General features: G+C 31.5%; 1 protein-coding gene across 2 annotated transcripts in view; it reads right to left on the minus strand.

Annotated features, from left to right (window-relative positions):
* LOC129949198 (toll-like receptor 3) overlaps positions 1-9844 on the minus strand; it is a 98104-nt gene extending 88260 nt beyond the window's left edge. For both annotated transcript variants that reach the window (XM_056060489.1, XM_056060488.1), the window contains exon 1: positions 8511-9844. In XM_056060489.1, coding sequence (XP_055916464.1) covers positions 8511-8542 — 32 coding nt within the window. In that variant the 5' untranslated portion in view covers positions 8543-9844. The remainder of the gene's footprint in view (positions 1-8510) is intronic.
* Positions 9845-23241: the final 13397 nt, after the last annotated feature.

Genomic DNA, 23241 nt, shown 5'->3' on the forward strand with positions numbered 1-23241 from the left:
TATTGTAATTTTAATTTTGGACGAATGTGAGATTTTTCATAAGATACTTTTAAACTAAAATTAATTGAACATCCTACTAAATACATAAGAACTTGATGTCACTAACCTAATTCTTATTGATTAATTCAATTATCCTAAATTTAATATACAAACTTATTATTTTAGAAACATGCTTTAGAGTCTCTGTAGGATCTAATAAGATAACGAAATAGGAAACGCTGTCAAGACGTTAAATACACAATATCAGCGTTTATGATGATAAAAAATACACATTATTTGGCCAGTTTACATTTCTTAGATTTCCGTATTCTCAGAAACATAACCAAAATTTCTCACTTTTCGCTATCAGAAATCTGAGAGCATAATTTTTATGATTTGATTTATCAAGAATTCTCTATGGAACAATTTAAAAAGCATGAAAAGAAATACAAAGCTTATTTGATTAATAGATGAGAATGAGAACTGTGTTTATATTAGGTCCGTTCGCGTACTTACTTCACTAAAATTCGTAAAAAGAGATATTCTCTCACAAAATGACAAAACTACAAAAAAGTAAGCTAACGGAAAAACAACTAATCTTACCCACAATTTGACTGTCAAAAAAATAAATAAATTTTGAAACATCAGCGTTTCATTTCGTGTTAAATTTTTTTTATAAAATGATAAATCAAGACAACATGATCTTAAAGCAACATCATGCTGGTCCATTGTTTTTTTTTATGAAAAAAACTTGATTAAATTGAAACTTGAAATGATTTTTTAATTTTATAAGTGACAGTAAAAGCGAGAAATTTATTTAGTTTATTTGAAGTTTTATCAAATTTGACACTTTCCACAAATCAACCCAAAGAAATTTCTTGGGCTAAAATTCGTAGGATGAGCGAAAATTTTACTCTCTCGTGAGCGCTCTCTTTTACTAAAAACTACTACATTTTTGAGTACACGAACAGGATTTAGTTAAATTTCATAATTTTCCGTAAAACTAGACTGTTTTAGGAAGGTACGCGAACGGACCTATTGATCTCACCTAAGAAAATTTTTAGAAATCCTAAAAATATAAACCTGTCTTATAGAAGGGATCTTATTATCATTTTGCTAGTTCTTCAAAAGCCAACTTCCATAATAGGTCTGTTTGATTAATTTTAAAGAGGGGCATCACATTTTTGAAAGAAGTGAAAAATTCCCTTAGAGAGACTACAGCTGGCCATTGAAGTTAACAAACGCTTTTGTTTCACTTTGTTCTTGAACGTCAGTGTAACGAATATTTTTCGATTTATTTGTAGAACCAAAATGTCCTTTGAATGTATTTTAATTTTTTGTAATTATTGTATCTTTCTACACTGAGGAAGAATTCCTCCGACATTTCAGAGTCAGCTGTTAAGTTCAAAATTCTAGCAGTCGAAATATTTCACAAATATCTCACATTTAAAATTTTGAAAGTTAGAATAACAGAAATGGCAGTTGCTGATTTTGAAAGTTGTAAAACTCCTTTAACTCAAAAATCATTGCAGCGGGAAGTTGCAAGATTTTCAATGGAGGGAAATTTTTTTTACTACTTCGTTGTGCTCTCTTGTTGCAACTTTTTTGAGTTACTAAACAGAATTTCATGAAACGTTTTGTGTGACATGATGTAGTTTGAATATTGAGTAAACAAACAGACCTAATATTCCCAAGTTTTCAGTGGTGTAAATCTAGCAATAGACTGGTCGCTTATGCATATTTGAAAAATAATTCAAACCAATTAAGTGTCAAATTCTGAAATTCTAATTTATTGTCATGTAAAGTTCTTGTTAAAATTTTGTAAAATATTTAAGTTCTGTTGGCAACCCTATAATCCAATAATATATTATTTAAAACGCCTACCTGTATTAATTTTAACACTTACAAGTAGTGAAAAACCGCATAAAGATAAGAATGCATTTGAAGGCCCACCACCAAAGACGGCAGACAGAGCAGCATTTACATTCATCTGCGGGCAACTTAAAATCGCCAATGAAGCTTATGTTTCCAATATAATATTGCCTCACTACAAACTGATACTCTATTTTTGTTGTTTACTTAGAAGCAATGAGAACTCTACAATTCACGATTCAGAAGAAAAACCACGACGACGACAACGAGACGATTACGACGCTCTTGGAGGAGATCAATAAAAGAATGCTTGACTGCAATAATTACAAAATAAAACCTTCATCAACCTGTGCTTTGTGTACGAACACCACCTGATAGATGGCTGGCTGGACATAAAGTCCAGAGTGCAACGTGCTTCATTTCAGCTAATGACACAAATTTCAATTGAATCGTAGCGCGCACAACACACCGTAAAATACCGCATGCCATAAGCCATAAGCCATCACAACTAAGCAAACTAGACCCGCCAGGAGTTTAAGTTTTTAGTGGGAAATTAGTGGACAAATAAAATTGTTGTAGTTGTTGTTGTGGGCATATCAAATTGATTCCGATAGTTCTTTTTTTTTTAATTATTTTGATTTTGTTTTCGTGATTAAAGTTGACTTTTGGTTGATTAATTACGTACATGATGAGTTTTTCATATGCCCATTCTTGGGTTATTTTTGAATGCACATAAATTGGTGTTGATGGGTTTTGAAAATATTTGTTGGGGTTTAGCAGAGTAGAAACGCATACATGAAATGTCTGGTGCCTGTGCGGGTACCATAAAAGGAATTTAAAGCATTGCGCTTAAGAAGGTTTATAAATAATTTTTTAACAGATATAAAAAGTGTCAATTTAGTATACACCAAGAGGGGTGAATAATTCACAGCAGAGAGGATAACTGCAAACGATATTTTTCAATTGAAATGCAAGTTGTGTTACGGTCATTGGGGATAAGTAATAAAAACATTTTACTTACGTGCCATTTGGTAACAAATTTCTCACGGTTTCATTTCTGGGTTTTAAGTTGGATTTCAAAAAAATAGATAACTGAAAGTTGATGAGGGATATGTTTCTATGTGTCTTATTTTTACCCAGAATCGAGTTCAGCGCCACTTAGAACTTAACGAGGATATGATTATGAATTATTTAAAGTCTGAAGGAAAACTGAACGATACAATAATAGATTTTCATAACCTAATAAAACTACGTGATTGTCTGTTCATATGGTACACTTGGGCGTATATGTACTTTTTTTAATCAGCCCTATCATGAATTCCATCGTAATCGGAAATTTTTACGAATCCCGAAAAACTGTATCATGAAATCCGTTCGTAATGCAAAATTGTTTGTGATTTTCAATGAAATCCGTTATTTCATGATACAATTTTTCGGGATTCATAAAAATTTCCAATTACGATGGAATTCATGATAGGGCTGAATGATGTTTTAAAAACCTGGGATCTATTTTTTGTTTGTAATTAAGTTTCACTTTATAAATATACATATATTTTTATTTTCAAGCACAATTTTCAAATCTTAACAAAGAAACAAAACTCAAACAATTACGAATAAACCCACCTTTATGAGAGACAAAAATAACTTTCATACAATCATGGTAATAAATTTATAAAGTCGTATTTTTAAAATACAATGATTTAATTTAGAAGACAAATATGAGCTGAGCATATGTTTAAGGTTATCTTTACAAAATCTACAACAGAAGTTTATACTAAAAATAAAAATCTTACGTAGGAAGCCTATATATTGATTGGTATGTTTATTAAATAACAAATATTAAACTAAACTAAAAAAAAAACATGTTTGCCCACACCATACACGTTAAACAGTAGGTAAGTGCGAAAATATTCATGAGATAATTTATTTCAAAATACAACAAAAAAAAAAGAAATACAACATTGAATTTGAACAACTAATTCAGATTAAGTTAACACCTACCTCTCTCAAAATTCTCTAAATCAATACAAAATATGAACCTTACAATAGAATTAATTTTCTTTTTATTCCTTTATACAAAATACACTAAGAGAAAAATTTACGAAACCATGAGATAAAAATAACTTTCAAAAATTAAAGTGTTCTAATATTGTTAACAAGAAAGTTGTGGGAGCTTAATAAGTAACATTATGCATTCAATATTTATTGTCAATATATATTACTGTACTGTAACAAAATCGTTAATATTTAAGTATTTTGGATTTTCAATAGACTATGATTTTTGTACATTTACAAAATACTTTACATTAAAGGTAAAAATAAATCTTTTATCCTGTGAAGTGCAAATATTCGTTAAATCTAATAATTTGTCAGTAAGAAAATAATCTTGCGGGGCCAGTTATAGCTATCATTGGTTTTCATCATTGAAAGTTTGGTTTCGATATTTAAAAGCGAGTAAGAGAGTCAAATTTGTTATTTTCGAAGCTGATTAATTGTAGATTAAACCAGAACTTTTCTATTAGGAGACGGGTATAGCTATCAGTAGAATGTTTGTTTTTATAGTTTTTGAACATGTCACAGATTTATTTCTAGCAAAAATTGATGAAATAAGATGAATTATATATTCGATTTATATTTTTCAAAAAGAAACAAAGCCTTTAAAGTTTTACTTAATTTATTAATCCATTTAAATTTTTGTAATGATAAAAATTCATTTTACTGAACAGCTGACTGCCAAAATCCAGAAAAAATTCCATTTCATTTTACTGTTGGTGTTCCAATTCTGTACTGTTCCGATCACATCATTCAAAATTTTACTGATGAAAGCAGTAAACCGTAAACAAATTGTCTAAGGCGTGAAGCTCGATGTTGTGATCGCAAGAAAACAACATTTAGGTTAGGTTAGGTTATATTGGCTGTCCAAGATGGAAACGGACACACTTAGGCCAGTTTAATGGCCTATTGTGATACCACATGAATCTTGAGGCTTTCTCCTAAGCTCAATGGAACCAGTAAGAGTACCTTACAAAACGTAAGAGGCTGATTATACCGATATGATTTAAATCGTTTAGATCGTTAAAGAAGAATTCTCCTAGGTAATTCTTGCGTTTTCGAGCTAGAGCAGGGCATGTGAAGAGAAGATGAAGAACCGTTTCTTCCTCTTCCTCGTCCATACAGCTTCTGCAAAAGTCATTTGAGAATACGCCTAGTCACGTGGCTCGCTTTCCTATTAGACAGTGTCCGGTTATGACACCCATTATGGAGCTTATATGCGATCTGCTTAGAGAGAGCAAGCACCTTAAACGTTTTAAATCCAGTGTTGGCCAGATGTTTTTTGTGGCTTGACACGTGGTGATGTTGGTCCACCTGGTGCCAGAGTCCAGAGATTTGATAGCGGCCTGGCTGTCGGAGAAAATACAGATATCAGATGTTGATATCACGTTTTCTTTGAGCCAAGACAAGACTTCCTTAATCGCAATATTTAACAACAACATTTAATGACGTAAATTTACTGATTGCTATAAACGCTCATCAGATATTCCTTCTGTTTCAAATTTTACTGATAGCTATAACCGTTCCCTTAGTTCATTTTTAATTTTTCAATAAACAGCTGATTGTTGGTTTCACATTTCTAAACATAATCGTTTTAATGAAAGCGTTCCATTTTCTTTGTATTAAAATCTGTCAGTTTTACTTTTAATGATCAAAACTAACCTCAAACGCTTGGTTCTAATCAGACGTCCTTGACTTCAATCAAGAAATTTGTGTAAAATGACAGTAAATTTCTATAAAACGCTGTATCCAATGTCTAAAAAAAGGATGAAAAATAATGATTGCTATAATTGGCTCCTAAGCCATTTTTTTAGTGAAATAGTAAGATTTTGGGACAGTAAAATAAGCCAACCATGTAAACAGATAATTTTTCATTGGAATATATTAGGTCCGTTCGCGTACCTTTCTAAAATAGTCTAATTTTACGAAAAATTACGAAAAAAAAGCGCTCAGGAGATAGTACAATATTTCAACAACCTATGAATTTTAGCCCAAGAAATTTGTGAAAAGTCTCAAATTTGATAAAACTTTGAATTAATTAAATAAATTGCTCGCTTTTGCTGTCACTTATAAAATTAAAAATTCTTTTCTCAAAGAACAGCAAAAAGATTGCAATTTTAAAATTTCAATTTAATCAAGTTTTTACATAAAAAAAAACAATGGACCAGCATGATGTTGCTTAAAGTTCATGTTGTCTTAATTTATGCTTTTACGAAAAGAAAAATAATTTCTAAACACGAAATGAAACGATGATGTTTCAAAATTAATATTTTTTTTGACAGTCAAATTGTGGGAAAAATTTATTATTTCCCTGTTACCTTACTTTTTTGTAGTTTTGTCTTTTTGTGAGACAATTTTTCCTCTGCTCTTTAAAATATCTCCTTTTATACGAATTTTAGTGCAGAAAGTACGCGAACGGACCTATGTATTTAAGTAGTGCAAGTAGCTTATTGGCAGAAATTTTTTAGAGCAATACCTCGCAATCGTATGTTCATAGCTTAAGCTTCCTTTTATTTGGTTAAGTTGATAACGACATTTTACATATAACTTAATAAATGGACAAAAGGCAGACATTTTGACTATTTCAAAATAAACGCGAACGAAATTAAATGATGAAATATCAAAACGAGTCACCTAGTGAATATCAATGAATATTGTTTTTTCAGTGTACGAATATGACTTACTCATCTTTATTAGTCATCATCACCTACTGTAAGACAAAAACATAACACTTCTAAAAATACAGCGATTCCTATATCTAAACTCTATTCTGACAACACCTTTTTTCTTATATTGAAATCAGTAATAAATCTCGCAATGACAAAATGTTAAAAATTAAATATATTTTGGTATAAATTAATTCTTTCGGAAACCTATTTTGGCACATTTCCTTAATAAAATTATGTTTTATAAGTTTGTCTGCAAAGCTCTATGTTCTATACTCAGTAAAATAAAGCAAAGTGTAGAGTTTTTCAATAAGCGTTTTAGTTGGAAAAATATAAAGTCCGAGTTGTCACTTTAAAATTGTAATTTGTTTTTGCATTTGACAAGTCAAACTACGCCATTATCAAAAACAGTGGTCGAATATCAAATCGAACTTTTCCAACAGTTTTTAGTCTCCTTAATTTAAATCCTACTTCAAAATTACTCTATCACATAGGGTTTTTGAGATATTACTTTTAATAAATCAAGAACCACATTTAAAAGACTTGTTGAGGCTATCCAAATGTATGATAAGTTTTTTTCATAAAATTCGTGATGTTTTTTTCCAAATCTAAAGTTCATACATATTTTCACTATTCTGTTGAATTCTTCAGTTTTTCATAATATTTTTGAAAAAGCACTTTTGCTAAAACGGTTTACAACAGAAAAGTCAAAACGTATTGAAAATATGTATGTACATATATCACATTTTTGAAATATATTAAAAAAAAAATTGAAAATTTTTGAAATTTGCTTTGATAGTTAAAATTGAAGTTCGGATTCGCAATCAGCATTAAAAATCAACTCAAAAACATATTTTTCAAAACTATGAAAGCATTTAATTTAAAGTCAAATAAAAACTAATAACTTATGAGAATTTACAGAAACTAAGTAATATACTAAAATGATTTAAACAGTAACTAGAAGACAAAGGTGTGTACTTTGAACAATCAGAATGCAATTTAATTATAAGGGATATGTTGCTTTTACTTATCCTCAAAACCACCGTTTTTGGTTGTCTTTAGGATTCTTAAAGTTTTATATTTTCAAAACCTGATGTGATAGGAAAATTTTAAAACAAGATTTATGTTCAGAACAACTTATTTCTTTAAAAATCTATTGTTTTGTTTGTGTGACAAAAAATATGTTTTTTCGGCGATCAGTAACAATGCATTAATTTTGATAACATTTATTGCAAAATTACTCAAAAATCACGTTTTGAAAATCGCAATTTTTACAGAAAAGTCTTAAATGTCTTCTTTTTATTTGACCACAATTTTTCTTTGGATAGACATGAAAAAATTAAGTATATAAAAATGCTCCACAATTGATCTAATTCGTTGAAGCTTTCGAAGACATCAAGCCGCAAATGTTCAATTTTATGAAAATGATATTTGGTGGTGGTTATTTAGCTGATATTGTTTTAAATTGTTTATGAAAATCTATCTTCTTTACAGTAAAATAAACATCTTTTAAACTATCTTAAACAAATACTTGTTCTTTTTAGTATCAAAATGAAACCTCTTGTTGAAAAAACATTCACACCAATTTAATCCAAGTAGTTAAGTGTGATTTAGCCCGAAACCTTATTTAACTATCTGTTTTTAAAAAAATCAAATCTGAATAATATCTTTATCTTGACGGATTTGGAATCAGGGAAGTCTACAATAAAAAGTCGCGTTAATGCAATAACCAATAAGGAGAACTTGAGCCTTTGTCCAAAACATGAAAAACCTTAATCTTCCAAATTCAGCATTTATGCAAGTAACAAAAACATCGAATTTCAAAAATTTGATACTATTTCATTAAAATAATAATAACAAAGCAAAAAAGGCGCTTAAACAATATCAACATTACCTCTAGCTACTTATATACACATCCTATAAATCATTCTCTCAACTTACCTCATTGTAAAAAATTTCATTGATAAATCCATATTTTTCTTTGTTGGGATTTATTTTTGTAACTATTTATTTTGCTTAGGTTTTATATTTATTTTCTTTATTCCATTCAGGTAAATCTATAGGAAATATCGGATGAAGAATTCACAAATGCACGTCCGTTTGTTGAGGGGTCGTTGCCGTCTCGGTCACCGCTGCACCCCGATGATATAGCCGATGTCGCCGTCCCGCAGAGCTGTCAATTTTGCTAATCAGCTTATTTTTGTTGTGTCTTTTGAAGCAAAGCAACGTTTTCACTTAAATAACTGATGATGTACGTCAAAGGAGAACAACAACAAAAGTGCACTATCAGCGTGCGAAACACAAATAATAACAATTACAATTCCACCTGTTCGCACTACAAAAAAGATACTCGTTTCGAAATACCGGCACTCACCAGGGATACAAAAGTTAGGTAGGTTAGGTCCGATAAGACAGGTATATAAATCTCACTGATTTTTGGTATTAGATAGTGAGAGAAAAATTGTTCTTTCAAACGCGCACAGGACACCTCCTGGTTTTGTTTTATAAAATGCGTGAATCACCGGAAACTACAGAACCGTCTATTGTCTGGGTTTTTTCGAATCTTTAAAAGTCACTTTTCTTAACGTTTATTTTTTGGATAAAACTTGTTGCAGCATAGATTTAATAATCAGAAGTTGAAAAATTCTGATCAATATGCAATACACATTGATCTCACACTGCTTTGGTCACTGTCACTGTTACTGATCACATTCATATGCAAGATATGGACATCGGAAGGAGATATAAAAATATGACTTCATTAAGACTCAATATAACGTCAATCAATACGAGTACGAGTATACGCCTTGAGTCAAACACAAGATCGATGATGATACAAAACCAATAACAAAAATTGATGAAATATCAACAAAGTGCACACACTGTAATAATGGTATCGATTTGTTTATTTTATGATTGAACTGAACTAAACAGGTAGCCTCGAAGCTCGAGCTCTGTGTATCATCTGTATAGGCAGAAACTTGAGGCAGCTATGACTCAATGCAGAAAACCAGAACCTGTCGCGCCATCCGTCGTCGTTATCGTATTCTCGGTTTTGCCATAAAACCGGGATGAATCTCCAAAAACGATCCAAGATAGTCAAGAAGAACCAAAGACGCAATGTCCTCTTTTAGAAATTACGAACAACAACCAAACGAACAAAAATTAAAACACAAAGAACGACGAATTACGAACGATCCGGGATCGAAAACAAAATATTGGTAAGAAAATAAGAGAACTAATGCGAACAGAGAGGTCTTCACTGGAAGCCCACGAACTTGTATCTAAAACGATCGTAGCTGTTGGATTGTTGAACAACCGTGATCCGTGGGATGATGGTTGGGTTGTTTGATACCCACATGATCGTCGTCATCGTAGTCGGTTTCTTCTCTTGTTTTTGTTGTTGTTGGTTTTTTGTTGTATTTTGTGAACGAAAATTGTGGTCTTACCTTTTTTGAGAGTAGCTATACCTTACCTACCTAGTTTTCGAGTTCATAGAGTGTGTAGTGTATTTTGTAGGTTTGAAAAAGTAAAGAAAATGTGTGCAATTTTTGTGGCGGTTGTTGTGGTGGTAATTTCATTCAGATTCAGGTGAACGCAGCAGCACGCTTCGGTAGACATTTTAGGTAAGCTCGAAGCGTATGAATTGTTTGTATAGTTTAGGTTGGTGAGTATAGAAAAGGTTTTCTAATTGTTTGTAGGCAAACATACTATATTTAAAGTAACAGACTTGCACTGCTGTCGAAAGTATTATGTATGTACATGATATTAAAAATTTGATTATTTTAGAAACTAAAATTTGTATTCAAAATTTGTGTTGAAAACATCGATTCAAATAAACATGTTTTAAAATTAATTAATAAAGAAACAAAAACATACAGCAATACCATTAGTACATCAGATTGAGTAGGAAGATCGTCGCTGTCCATGAAAGTGAATTAAAGAGCTAGAATAAAACTGGCCTAAAATTTCAAAGTTAATGAAGTTAGGCAATAGCCTGTGCTCACTAGACCTCAATGTGTTTAAAAAACGTCTTGAATTCGGGTCTAAAAATAACTCTTAGCAACAAAGAAAATTTAAAGGTGAATAGCTATTTGAAAAACGCCATTTATAGAAATGTTATTTTGTTTTAAAGTTGTCTCAAGAAGTAATGAGCCAATTTTTCTGCACAAGCTCTTATAATGTCGTAATACTATATGATGATCAAAACCGTTTTTAACATTTGACATCTGGAAAACGGATCCTCATTTTTTTACGAAAATTAAATATAAAACGGAAATTAATAAGTTTTCAATAGATGCATACTAAAAATATTTGTAAACTAAAATTGATTTTTTTATATTAACAAATTATTTTAAAAAACAATCGTTATAATTCGAATTTTCGATTTTTGTGCAAACCTTAACTTTTAAACCTTAATTTTCAAGTTTGAACTCATTCGACGCAATGGTTTAGACTATAAGGGCGAAGACAGACAGATGAACGGAATCGGGGGACTCACTTTGTTCGACTTCTCTACGATCGTAATTTCATGTTTGATTAAAATCTCGAGTTCGAGTTTTTTTAAGGGAATATTATAAATTATGCAAAATTTTAAACAACCCATTGCTAAGGGCTAAATATTTTCCTGGTTGAAAATGTAATAAATATTTACAACTTTAATAACTTTTTCAAAATTAATATCTAACTAGAAGAACATTAATTCACTTTTAATAAAAATGAACAAACAATGACAATTTCTGCAAAAAAAGCGAAAGCAAACGATTTTATATTTATTTTAAATGTCAAAAGCTTGGAAGTCATATTGAATTACCAAATTACTTAAAGTTAAAGTAGTACTTTTTTAATTTTAACTTAAGTGAAATCTAAAAATATGAATCATCTTTTTTAAAGTGGCTTTAACGTTTTTTAAATCTTTTGCAATTTGCTCCAATATATTTTAGAAGACACTTAAAGCTATCATTGAAATCAATCTAGAAAAATGTTGGAACGGATACTTTACTGCTTTTTCCTTTGATTAGAAATTAGAACTACCAACTATATACTGATCGGTTAGAAATCATTCATAGAATTTAGTTTGGGAAAAAACAAGTTTAGTTGCACCATTTTTATCCCTAAATATGTATTTTTCTATTCGGAGGGAAATTCATTTTCCTGAACAGATTGGGTGGTGCGACAGTCCGCTGAGAACTTGGGACTTACAGTTTTCAACCATTCCTGTGTACGAGTACTGTTGTCAGAGATGAAAGCAATCTACAGTCTTAAGCAGAGTCCGAACGGCTAATTTGAGAAAGCACTTTTCATGACAAGAATTACTCTTGTAGAATTTTTCAATTCCTCGAAGAGCAGGAAAAAAAAAAAACTTTAGATGGCATAGGAAGGGATCGAACCCAAGACAAGTTGATTTTACTTTGTCAAAAATAGAAACGGATCGTTCCACAGATTTGTGTTCCAGTTTAATACAATTCCAATGACAGGTTTCAGGCGGATTTAGGAATCTCAAATGTTTTACTGATGATCTTTTATAGGAATCAGGATGAGCTTTTATAGGAATCATTAAATTTGCGTCATTAAAAAAAGAGATATTAAATAAATAGGAGCTTCATATCTTCTTTTTGCTTTTGATTTCATCAGTAATATTTTTGATGATGCCATTGGTAAAACGTTATGGAATTTAGCTGGCATTCTGCAGTAAGCTGTTTACTAAAAATTACATTCCAGAATAAAAATTCTTAAAATACTTTTACGAAATAAATTTAGCTCCAAATGCATTTTTTTATCTGTAAAAATACTCGGCATTAGAATTCATTATATTGCATTTATTTTTTTTCTGAAAATAAAGTTCTTACATTTTACAAAAAATTGAAAACAAAAATTATACTTATGGATTTTATTGATAGCTATAAACGGCGGCTTAAATTAGGAAATGTTTTTTCAATAAAAGCAATAATGGACCTATTGCACCAATTCCAAGGATAAAACCAATGATAGCTATATTAGCCCCGTTGTTCAAATTCACGTGAAATTATAAATTTATCAAAATGACGCCAAAGAAAATTGCGACAATATGACATTTTACAGGAATTAAGAAAAGTACAGCAATACAAATAAACCACTTTTTCGCTAAAAACTTATTTTGCAGAATCTTATAAGAGGTTTTTTTTTTATTTTTTTTTTAAATTTGTCCGATTGACTCTTGTTCTTTAATGCATAAATAATTATATTTTCTTTTCGTCCGATTTTTTGTTTGTTTTTTGAATTTTTAACACTCTTTTTTAATAATAAGCGAACACTTAAGGGGATTACTACCCTTATTATGCAAAGACACAGTGTGATCACTCGGAAAGGGAGATGGCGGTTGAAAGGAGTAGTCGGTGCACATTAGTTTTCAATTCCTAAATATTGTAATATCTGAAGAAAGATAGTGTGGCAAGGCATTCCACATTCGCGTAGTACGGCTAAAAAACGAGTCTCTGTACTTCACAGTATGATTGAAGTACTGATGAGCATTCCCAGAAGCGCGAGTATTATGGTTAAACTGTTTAATGGGAGGAATGCTATTTATCTAGAACATAAACAGTTAAAATAACGGTAAAAGAGGGTGAGACAAGAAACTTTACGACGATGTTGGAGTGACGTAAATAATCCTATCTTGGAATTATCACCAATCAATCTAAATGCTCTACGTTCAATACTTTCCAAATGGCTTTAGTAAGTTGCAGGAGCACCAGCCCAGATATAGGAGCTATACTCAAGCTTGGGGCGTATATATGTCTTGTATATAACAGCCAAATCAGAGGGGGAGAACAACTTCTTGCATCACATTAGAACACCCAAAAATCTTGCGGAATTTTTGGCGACATCGAGTATGAGATCGTTCCACAAGAGGTGGTTGGTGGTACAAATAACGAGAATATCAAGATGTTCAGTCTAATCGATGCAAGTGCCATCCATGGATAATGGCTAAGGGGGTATATATCGCTTTAACGATACAATGTGATTCTGAAAACAAATATGAAAAGCTAAGAGTGCTATAGTCAGCGAAACAATGTATTGGATTAGACGTTGCACACAGGAGATCATTTATAAAAATGAGAAAGAGTGTTGGAGATAAAACATAGCCCTGGGGCACACCAGCATTAATTTTGTGGTTTTCAGACCTGAACCCATCCAATACAAGTTGTATTGAACGATCCGAAAGATAATTACTAATCCAATTAAGAAGGGATTCATGTTTAAATAAGCATGTTATACTAGATTCATTTTTAACACTTAAACAATATTTAATTAACATAAATAGTAAAAAATTGGATTCCAGTAATATCTAATATAAAAATGTAGATTAATAGAAATATTTTCTATAATAAACTAAATGGAAATGTATACACCAATAATTTGGGGAAAATGAAAATAATAAGTTTGTATAAGACAGGTATTATTATTTTGTAAAATTTATTGAAACCATTTCAATATAATTTTTATTTCTCTTTTAAGTACGAAATTGTAAGACAGGCAGCACTGGTGAAAATGTAGATGGTGGTGATTATGGTTAAGTGGGATTTTCTTTTGATACAAAAAAGGAAATTCTACCAGCGTTGAGAGCGTAATATCGTATAAGGTGGCAAGTGTGGGATCTGGTCTAAAGGAGGTGGGTATGAGGATAAGTTACACAGTACGCAAATTAACACACTATATTAAATATGAAGATGAGAATGATTATTTCATAATATTATTTCTTGACATTTTAAAATGTCTTAGTTATTATTAAACATATTTAGTAAAAAAAAAAAGCTGAGCTTAACCTCAAGAAAACATTAATGACTTTTGGGGTGACTTGAAACTAAAAGAGTAATTTTAACAAGTTCGAAAATTTCTGTGGTCACCACTCGTTACCTAACTTTCTGGAAGCAATTGAATACAAGTCACCTAATTGAAGAGATTTCAAACTTATAATTTACGTTTATTAAGATTTATTTGTTGATAAAATTTTTTAAACCAATTCAATTTGTGTTTGTTTTTACACGACTCTGCCTCCTCTTAAGACAACCTCAAACCTAAAATAACCAGAGTTTCATCGATATTGCTTCAAACTTGATTTAACTACTAGAAAAAGCTTTTAACTTGATGAGCTTGCAAAATATGCATAACCATTAGAAGGCTGATGGTTTAATGCAAAGGGAGACATTTAGTTAAGCTCAGCATGATTATTAAAGATTGCTTCTTATTTTATTACAACGTGTAGTACTAATTTTAAAACGTGGCCTTTGAACTTAAAAGTCATCCAAGAGTGCTAACTTGGTTTTTGGAATTTCTAAAGTCAATGATCGTAATCAATTTGAGTCGACATCATTTATGCCTATCTAGATAAGTAAACTACGATAGACTACGTCCGTACCTTTGAACTCATATTTTGTCTTACATACGTAATTCATAAAATGTTTAAAATTAATTTACCTTATTTCATTTTAGGTACAAAAGCATCAAAAAGCTTATAAGTTCTTTTGATATAATGTTGGCGATGGCAACCTTCGTTGATCGCACTATTAAAACGATCTCTGTTTTTCGTCTGTTTACCTAAACATAAATATATCTACGAAGGTGCGGCGGCGCTGTTGTTCTTTGCTTTACACGACATGGTAACTGTTCACCGACTTTACAGTGGAACAAAATCGTTACAATTTATCAAGACCTTTCAATCATTTTTTTTTTCACAAAAATGTCTATAGACAAAAGAAATTACCAAAAAGGAAAACGTTTCAAAACCGTTTTCGAATGTTCTAAAAGATCAGAATAACGGTTAAATGTACTAAACTGTGTTTAAGCTCAAGTTTAATTCTAAAAAATTCAGGAAACTTTTGGGAAAAACGAATTTTTAGGAGGTATGAATAAATTGTTTTATTTTTTGTCATAAAAAAACGTAAACATTGTTTTTTTTTGTTCTGTTAACGGTTCGTATTTAGAAAAATAATGAAAGAACTAGCGTTCTTCTTTTAGAAAACGTACATATCTCTGTAGTCAGTATTTGACTTTTAACAAGTCGTTTCTGTTCATAGGACAGCCCTGAAGTTCCTTAAAAAATAAATGTTTGTATTATGAACCTCTTAGATATATTGGACAGGTTCGGATAACGGGACGGGGCTACATTTGCAGTCAACTAAATTCCTTGAACGCAAAATAAGACCAAGGTAGCTAGCTTAATTTTCCGATGTCATTAACTTCAAACTTGAAACTTTTTATGACTATCTTTTACTTGAAAGAAAAAAACTCCTTATACAGGTTACGAGTCCGCCATAAGTTAAGTTTTGTATTTCAAAGAAAAAGTAACTCTTCCTTTGTCGATATAACAAGGAACCCTTTCACACAAAACTTTAAATGAAGTTATGAACTAAATAAATACTTCACGGAGCAATATCAAGTTCAGCTTTCAGTTGGATAAAACAAAACGTGATCAGCTGTCATTTCGCAGCTTTTGACTCAATGTTAAAGTAGAATTTTCTAGCCTTCTAGTAAACTTTCCAATTAAATTGCCTTAATTGGAAGGCAATTTTTTGACAGGTGGCTAATTAGATACTAGAAACTTGCCTTATCTTCATGATTTGTATGTCGTTTCAACCTGCCCATAATAATTACTTACAAATATAATACTGAGTAGCTGTCAACGGTTTCTGGAAGCCGCAGAATAATTTTGTGAAAATGTCAATAGTTGTATAAAGTGATGATACCGATCTTATATTTTTTCCAATTTCAATACATATATAGACCACTGTAGGAGCATAATGACGATTCATAGAACTTAGATAAAAAAGGTTTTCGAGTCTTTGGTGCGCGGGAGTTTGGTGGTTCTGATGTTGATGCATTTTATTAACCAACTAACCAACCGAAATTCCTCAGAGATAGAAGTTATGTTAGTAGGTATACATCATGGTATATACTGTAGTATGTAACTATGCCTATTTTTGGACAAACATAAACAATTAGCCGCAATTGAACCAAGCCTAGATTTATTTTATTTAATGGTATCTCTCGTACTCGTACTCGTACTATGAAAATAATGATGAATGGATAGGAAACTCTTTTTTAATGTTGCCCCTACCTAACTTAAATTATGTCGTGATGTGTAGCAGGTGAGTTTGCTAGTTTAAAAAAAGTTAATTTCCCATGACGATGAACAGGAACTTGTCGGAAAATAAAACAAACAAAAAAATGTTTCATTGACAAAAACCTTACGTACTCATTAATTATTTTTTTAAGAGCATGTACCTAACCTACATACATACATACATACATACGTACACAATTTAAACTTCCTTCAATTTTAACTAAGTTATAAGTTCCTGTGTGTCGATATTTCTAAAAGTCTTACAAGATATTAATACCATCGTTTTGTAAAAGATACAAAAAAGTCTGAATTCAATTTCTTTCTTCGTAAGATTGTTTTTTGATTGATTGATTTTTTAAAAGTTTTTAGTTTTTTTGAATGGAATAACAACGTTTGTTTAATAATAATATTTTGCATATGATAAAATACATAATCTTCAATATTTGTTTTTGTTCTTAAGATATTTTAGTTCAAAACATACTTACTAATTTTTAAAAGTTTTTTTGAAAGTTTTTATTTCTTATAAAAATATAAAAAAAAAGCTGTTTTACATAGAATGAGGTCAATTCTTTATTTATTCACGATCATTTTTTTAATAAAGTTCTTAATGTCTATAAAAAAAGAACACTTCAATTCTTTGAAAGTCCCTTCGATATCTCAGCCAGTTTTTGAGATATGACTGACGAAAAGGGCTTCGTGAACGTAGTACCGTACACACAAACATCTCAGTAAAAATCTTTGATTAAAATTCTAACACCATGAAAACGTCGAGAAATCACAAAATTAACAACTCGACAAATCAGGAAGTTCAAAATATTGACAAATATTTGACTAAAAGTTTGTGTTGACTAGACTTGAACTCAACTGCCAGAAGAAAAATAAATCAATGTATCAAAGCATGAATTTAAAGAAGTGCAATAGGTACTTAAAATATCTTGGGGTGAGATACCGATGATAACATAAAAGAAATACCCAGGTGAAGTTGAAACGCTAGGTAGCCTATTATAATCTGTCAAAGCTGTTAAAGTCTTGAAATCTAACTTTTATTTCAAAGACGCTCCTTATACATACATACATACATATATTATTAGAACTTATAATATCCAAACGCTTGGACGCATTAAAAAGCAAAGTCTTCCACAGAATATATTGAAGATGCTACAATAATGCATCAGACTATTGCGATAGAAATTAAAATGGACAGACTTTGGTTGAAAGACGAAGAACGTAGCGTTTGTTTAGGATAGTTGAAAAGGAGACTGAGACTCTTAAACGTGACTGTTAGTGATATCATGTCATGGCAATTATCCAAACTAAAAAACCTATTCTCTCAATCTTTTTTTAGGCTTTAAAATAAAGTAAAATTTAACAATAATTTTATCTTTAGAATTTCAAAAATAGAAAATTGCCAAATGTAATGAAATATTTACGTGAATCAAGAAGTTTGAAAACACTAGCCATTTTTAATTTTTTTTTTAATTTTGTTGAAAATTGCGTAAATTTTGAAAATTGAATTGGCTATGAAAACCAAAATTTAGAAACCCTTATAGTTTAAAAATAGTTAAACATATAATTTCATCAAGTCTTTTTTCTCCTCTGTCCTAATCGGTCTTCCAATGGGGGTATAAGTCATTAGGTACAGAGTACGGCAAAAAGATCTCCCATATTTTAAAAGGCAATGACAAATAAATAAACAATTTAACAGAAAAATTGTATTAATTTTTTTAATTTAATACTATCCCATTTTACATTAAAAAGCCTTTCCCGGAAGTTTTGAGTTGCTCGTCGAGTCATTTTTTGTGTAATGGTTGCCACTTCATGAGTGATTGCGTCTTTAAGTGCTTTCAAAGTTGTTGGACTATGAGTGTAGATTTGGGCCTTTAAATGTCCCCAAAGAAAAAAATCGAAAGGTGATAAATCAGGGGTCTTTGTTGGCCACGTAATGTCTCCTCGTAAAGAAAGAAGACACCCTGGAAACATCTCTCTCAAAATTGTTATTGAACGCCGTGAAGTGTGTGCTGTGGCTCCATTTGTTGGAACCAGACTTCTTTGTAGTCCCTAGTAAACTGATTTAAGTATGGTTGGAGGAAGGTCTTAATCATGTGACAGTAGCGATCCGCATTAACTGTAACTTTTTGCCCATTTTCTTCGAAAAAATACGGACCTAACACACCAAATTCAGCAACAGCACACCAAACTTTACATAAGGTCTGTGAAGTGGTCGTTGATGAATTTCTTGAGGGTTTTCTGTTGCCCAGTTGCGTAAATTTTGTTTATTTACAGTACCCGATAAATGGGTACACTCCTATCAGACAATTCAAGAGCAACTTTATGTTTAAGTGCTGAACGCCTCGAAGATTTCTGGATAGAAACACTTACACGTGCCACATTATCCGGCGTTGTTGCGGTTAAAAGTCGGCTAGACGATTTTCTCTTAAGCGCAGAACCCGTTGTTTGATAACCCAAACTTGAATTGTTTTTCCATCCGGAACAGGATCATGTCGTCTAAGTTGAAATCGAATGAGAAATGCTCGCTGAGTAGTAATCGCAGCACCACCATTACGGATATATTCCTCTACGACAAATGCGCGATGCTCACCGTGCCACGCCATTATGATTACTAAAAACGGCACGTAGACCTTTATCTATCTATACGCGGAATACCATTTTTTTTTCTATGAACAGCTTTTAATATAAATGTCTAAAAATACGGGAGGCTTTTTTGCCGGACCCTGTATAAGATACTTAGGCTAATATTATCCGTTTTCAAATGTAGGTCCTTAAAAGTGGACAATTGTCTTTAATTGAATATTTTAATGTTTGAAAAGTGTAGTGAAGTGTTTGGTTTTAAAAAATGTTGGAGCTCAAGAATCTTGATCCAGTTATTTTTAGCCCTTCTGTCGACTTTTTTTTATTTGTAATGTTTGTTACGGCTTTAATGTGAAGAAAATTATATCCTTAGTCATGTTCATGTCATGAAATGATTTCTGGCAGATTTAATAACTTGTATTCAATTATCGCGATGTAAATTATTGAGAAATTTTTTTTTATTAATCCAAAAACATGGTCGCATTGTAGAAAGGAATGCCACCTGAAAGAAAAAAGAATTAATTATTTTTTGTACTGTATAGCCCTAATTTTATTGCAAGAAGATCTTGATATACTATCGAATTGGTGTTTGATTAAACCCTTCCATCTTAATGTTGCAAAATTTCAAATTTTAACTTATTCTCGAAATCGTTCATCAATTAAGTTTTCTTATAAATTAAACAGTAACCTCTTAAAAAGGACCTTGATGTAATTTTTAACTAAAAGCTGTTTTACGCGTGTGTTAGATCAACCCTTGAGTATTGTAGTACTATTTTATTTGGTGCCCTTTGTATGGAGTTCACTCTTTTAGGATTGATAAAATCCAAAAAAAGGTTCACTAGAGAATTAATAAAAGGCTTTATTGGAACATGGATATGCCTTCTTATGGAAAGTGATGTAAATTATTTCGAATCATGCCCCTCACCATTCGAAGAAATTTCTCTGACGTTATGTTCATTCGTGACGTATTGGCAAATCATATTGATTGTTGCGATATTTAGCCTTAATTAATTTCAATGTTCCTTCAAACAAAGTCCTTCGTGGTTGCCTAAGGAACCTATTGTTTTTTAAGATTCTATATCACAGAACAAATCATGCAGCCAACTAGGTGCTGTACGTAATAGCGGTTGCGATATGATCGATTTTAGTTTCATGATGATGATCACTGAAAAATTGTATGGAGGAAATCTTCAAAAGACACTTGGCATTATTCGACACCAAGTAGTGTGGGACTCTTAACCACTAAAAATACCTCTTCATCAGTACCAATCTTGAAGGATCGACTTCCGATTTTTCTTTCTTAATTTTGTACAATCACTTTGGGGGAAGTTTAAACTTTTAATACTTTCCCATGTTTTTTTTTTAGACCATAAGCTCATGAGGCTTAGTTCTTCTTAATCTCCATACATGGTTTCTTATATTCAAGACGGACTCCATTTCACAATTAGTATGACCTTTGTTTTGAATTGATAAATCAGAGTTGTTACCAAGCGCAAACAACCAATACATTTTTCTATATCTCAAGTTTAGTTTTTCTCTTTTCTTTTTGATGTGCTCTTTCCACTGAAGCTTTTCATCCAAAGTCATTCCAAGGTATTTGGCCGTATTGGCGTAAGGTACAGCTTGATTGTTAATGATTATTGGAATATTGTTTATCTTTTTATTTGTAAAGTTTATATGTGAAGATTTTGTTTCATTGAGTTTGATATGCCATTTTTCGGTCCAAGCTCTCACTGTGTCGACAGCATTTTGTAGTTTTACTGCTGCCTTAGAGACACATTTGTCGGGTACCAAAATTGCGGTATCATCTGCAAAAGTAGCCATTATGGTGTGATAACCAACTGGAATATCTCTTGTGTATAGAAAATACAGAGTAGGATCTAGGACACTTCCTTGTGGTACACCGGCTTCTATTTTCTTCAATTCCGAGTATTCTTTATCGTACCTTACTCCAAACAATCGGTCTGAGATGTACGATTTTTATATTTCAAAGTACTGCCTGGGAAGATCCCTTTGCAGTTTGTACTCAAGTCCCTCATGCCTAACATTGTCAAAAGCTTGACCAACATCTAAGAAAATAGCTGAACATACTTGTTTTTCTTCTAATGCTTTTTCTATTACATCCGATATTCTATGAACTTGGTCTACCGTGGAATGTTTATTTCTAAAGCCAAACTGATGGTTTGGGATTAACCTTCTTTCTTCTATGATTTTGCTAAGTCTCTACAGAAGCAGTTTTTTAAAATTGTATTGCAAACATGTATATATATGTCTAGGTTGTCAAATTTTTTAACAAGAATCATTGATACATATGTATATGTGCATAGATAGATACATTAAATTCTTCATTAGATATTTTTTGGAACATAAACGTTGAAACTTGGTAATGAGGAGCTTCACGCTATAGATCCCTATTACCATTGGCTAGTCAAATGAATAAACTTGTGAGTATGAGAAATTTGTATTACCGTTGGCGAATTGAGAACCGTTGATTCGACTTAAATTTCATACATTTTTCGAAGATTGATCTCACTCTATCTTCGTTACTGAATGTTCGTTAATTTGAACGTCATTTTATTAATTAGATAATGGAAAAGTAAGATAATTGATATTTAAAACTTTGGCTATTTATTTTTTCAATTTTTATCATTAGTTTTTGACGTAAGCCTCCGGCCAATAGGTCACTTTTTCGCCTCATTGTACCAATTTTCATTTATTTGGCAAAGATCGTCGCGTCGCTCGATCTTTTGTTCGGTCGGCCTGTTCTGTCTCTTGCTTTCCGGTCTCCATTTTGTTGCCAACTTTGTTCATCTTTGATCCTGTAGTCTTGAAATATGTCCTACCCAACTCTATTTTTGTCTTTCGGTTCAATCTATCACGTCAATTATTCGAGTAATGTTTCGGATGTCTTCATTTCTTATCCTTTCGCTGGGTCTTATTCTGAGGATTTTTCTTTCCATTTTGGATTGACAGATCCTACTATTTCGTCCGAAAATCTTAGGTTGTTTAGAAGTTGTCCACATATCCTTATACCATATTTTGTCTTCCAGTTCATCTTTTAAAAATATCCTGTATGACTGCACTAAATAGTGGTAGTTTAAGCGGGTCTCCTTGTCTGACGCCTCTTGTTATTTTAAATTTACGTCCTATGTTCTCTGTTTTTATTTGTGCTACATTATTTTTGTATATATTTTTGATAGTCCTTGTAACGTTTGGGTCCATATTTTGATTTTCTAGAGATGTCCATATTGTTTCGTGTTCAACGCTGTGAAATGTTTTACTGAAGTCTATGTATAAAAAGTATATTGGTTGTTGAAATTCATTGCACTTTTCTGTTAGTGATTCATCGTCTGGAGGTGGTCTGTCGTTGAGAAACCTTCTCTGAATCCAGTTTGTTCCCTAGGTTGTTTATTGTTAAAATCTTGTTTGATGTTTTTGAAAACAGCTTATAAATTTTCGAAATGTTACTTTTAGGTCTATAGTTGTTCAAATCGTCTTTTTTTCATTTTTAATGTATGTATAAGTGTAATTGTTGTTTCTCTCCATTGCTTAGGGATTTGCTGAGTTCTTATGATTTCGTTAAACATAAATGTTAAGATTTCGGAAAGCGATTCTCTCCCGTATATTATCATTTCTGCAAAGATTCCATCATTTCCAGTGCATTTGTCCTTTTTCAAATAGTCTATGGTCCTTTCAATATTTTCTTTGCTGAACATGGGAGGTTGCGTTGTTAGGAGATTGATATCTACTCGTATGTTTTCAATATTTTAGTATAGCAGGAATTGAAGGGGTGCTTGCATTTTTAAATTGGCGTTCCAAATTGTTTAATACGATAACAAACGCTTCCTTATTCAGTCGAAAATATGATCTTAAACTTAGGGAATCAATCAGAATTAAAAGAACTTCCAGCACAAAATATTTTGTCGACTTACATACGAGTATGACTAGGGAGTTCCAAGACATTAGAGTTGTCTCGATTATTCT

The sequence above is a fragment of the Eupeodes corollae genome, chromosome 3 (assembly GCF_945859685.1).
Source record: "Eupeodes corollae chromosome 3, idEupCoro1.1, whole genome shotgun sequence".
Classification (NCBI taxonomy): domain Eukaryota; kingdom Metazoa; phylum Arthropoda; class Insecta; order Diptera; family Syrphidae; genus Eupeodes; species Eupeodes corollae.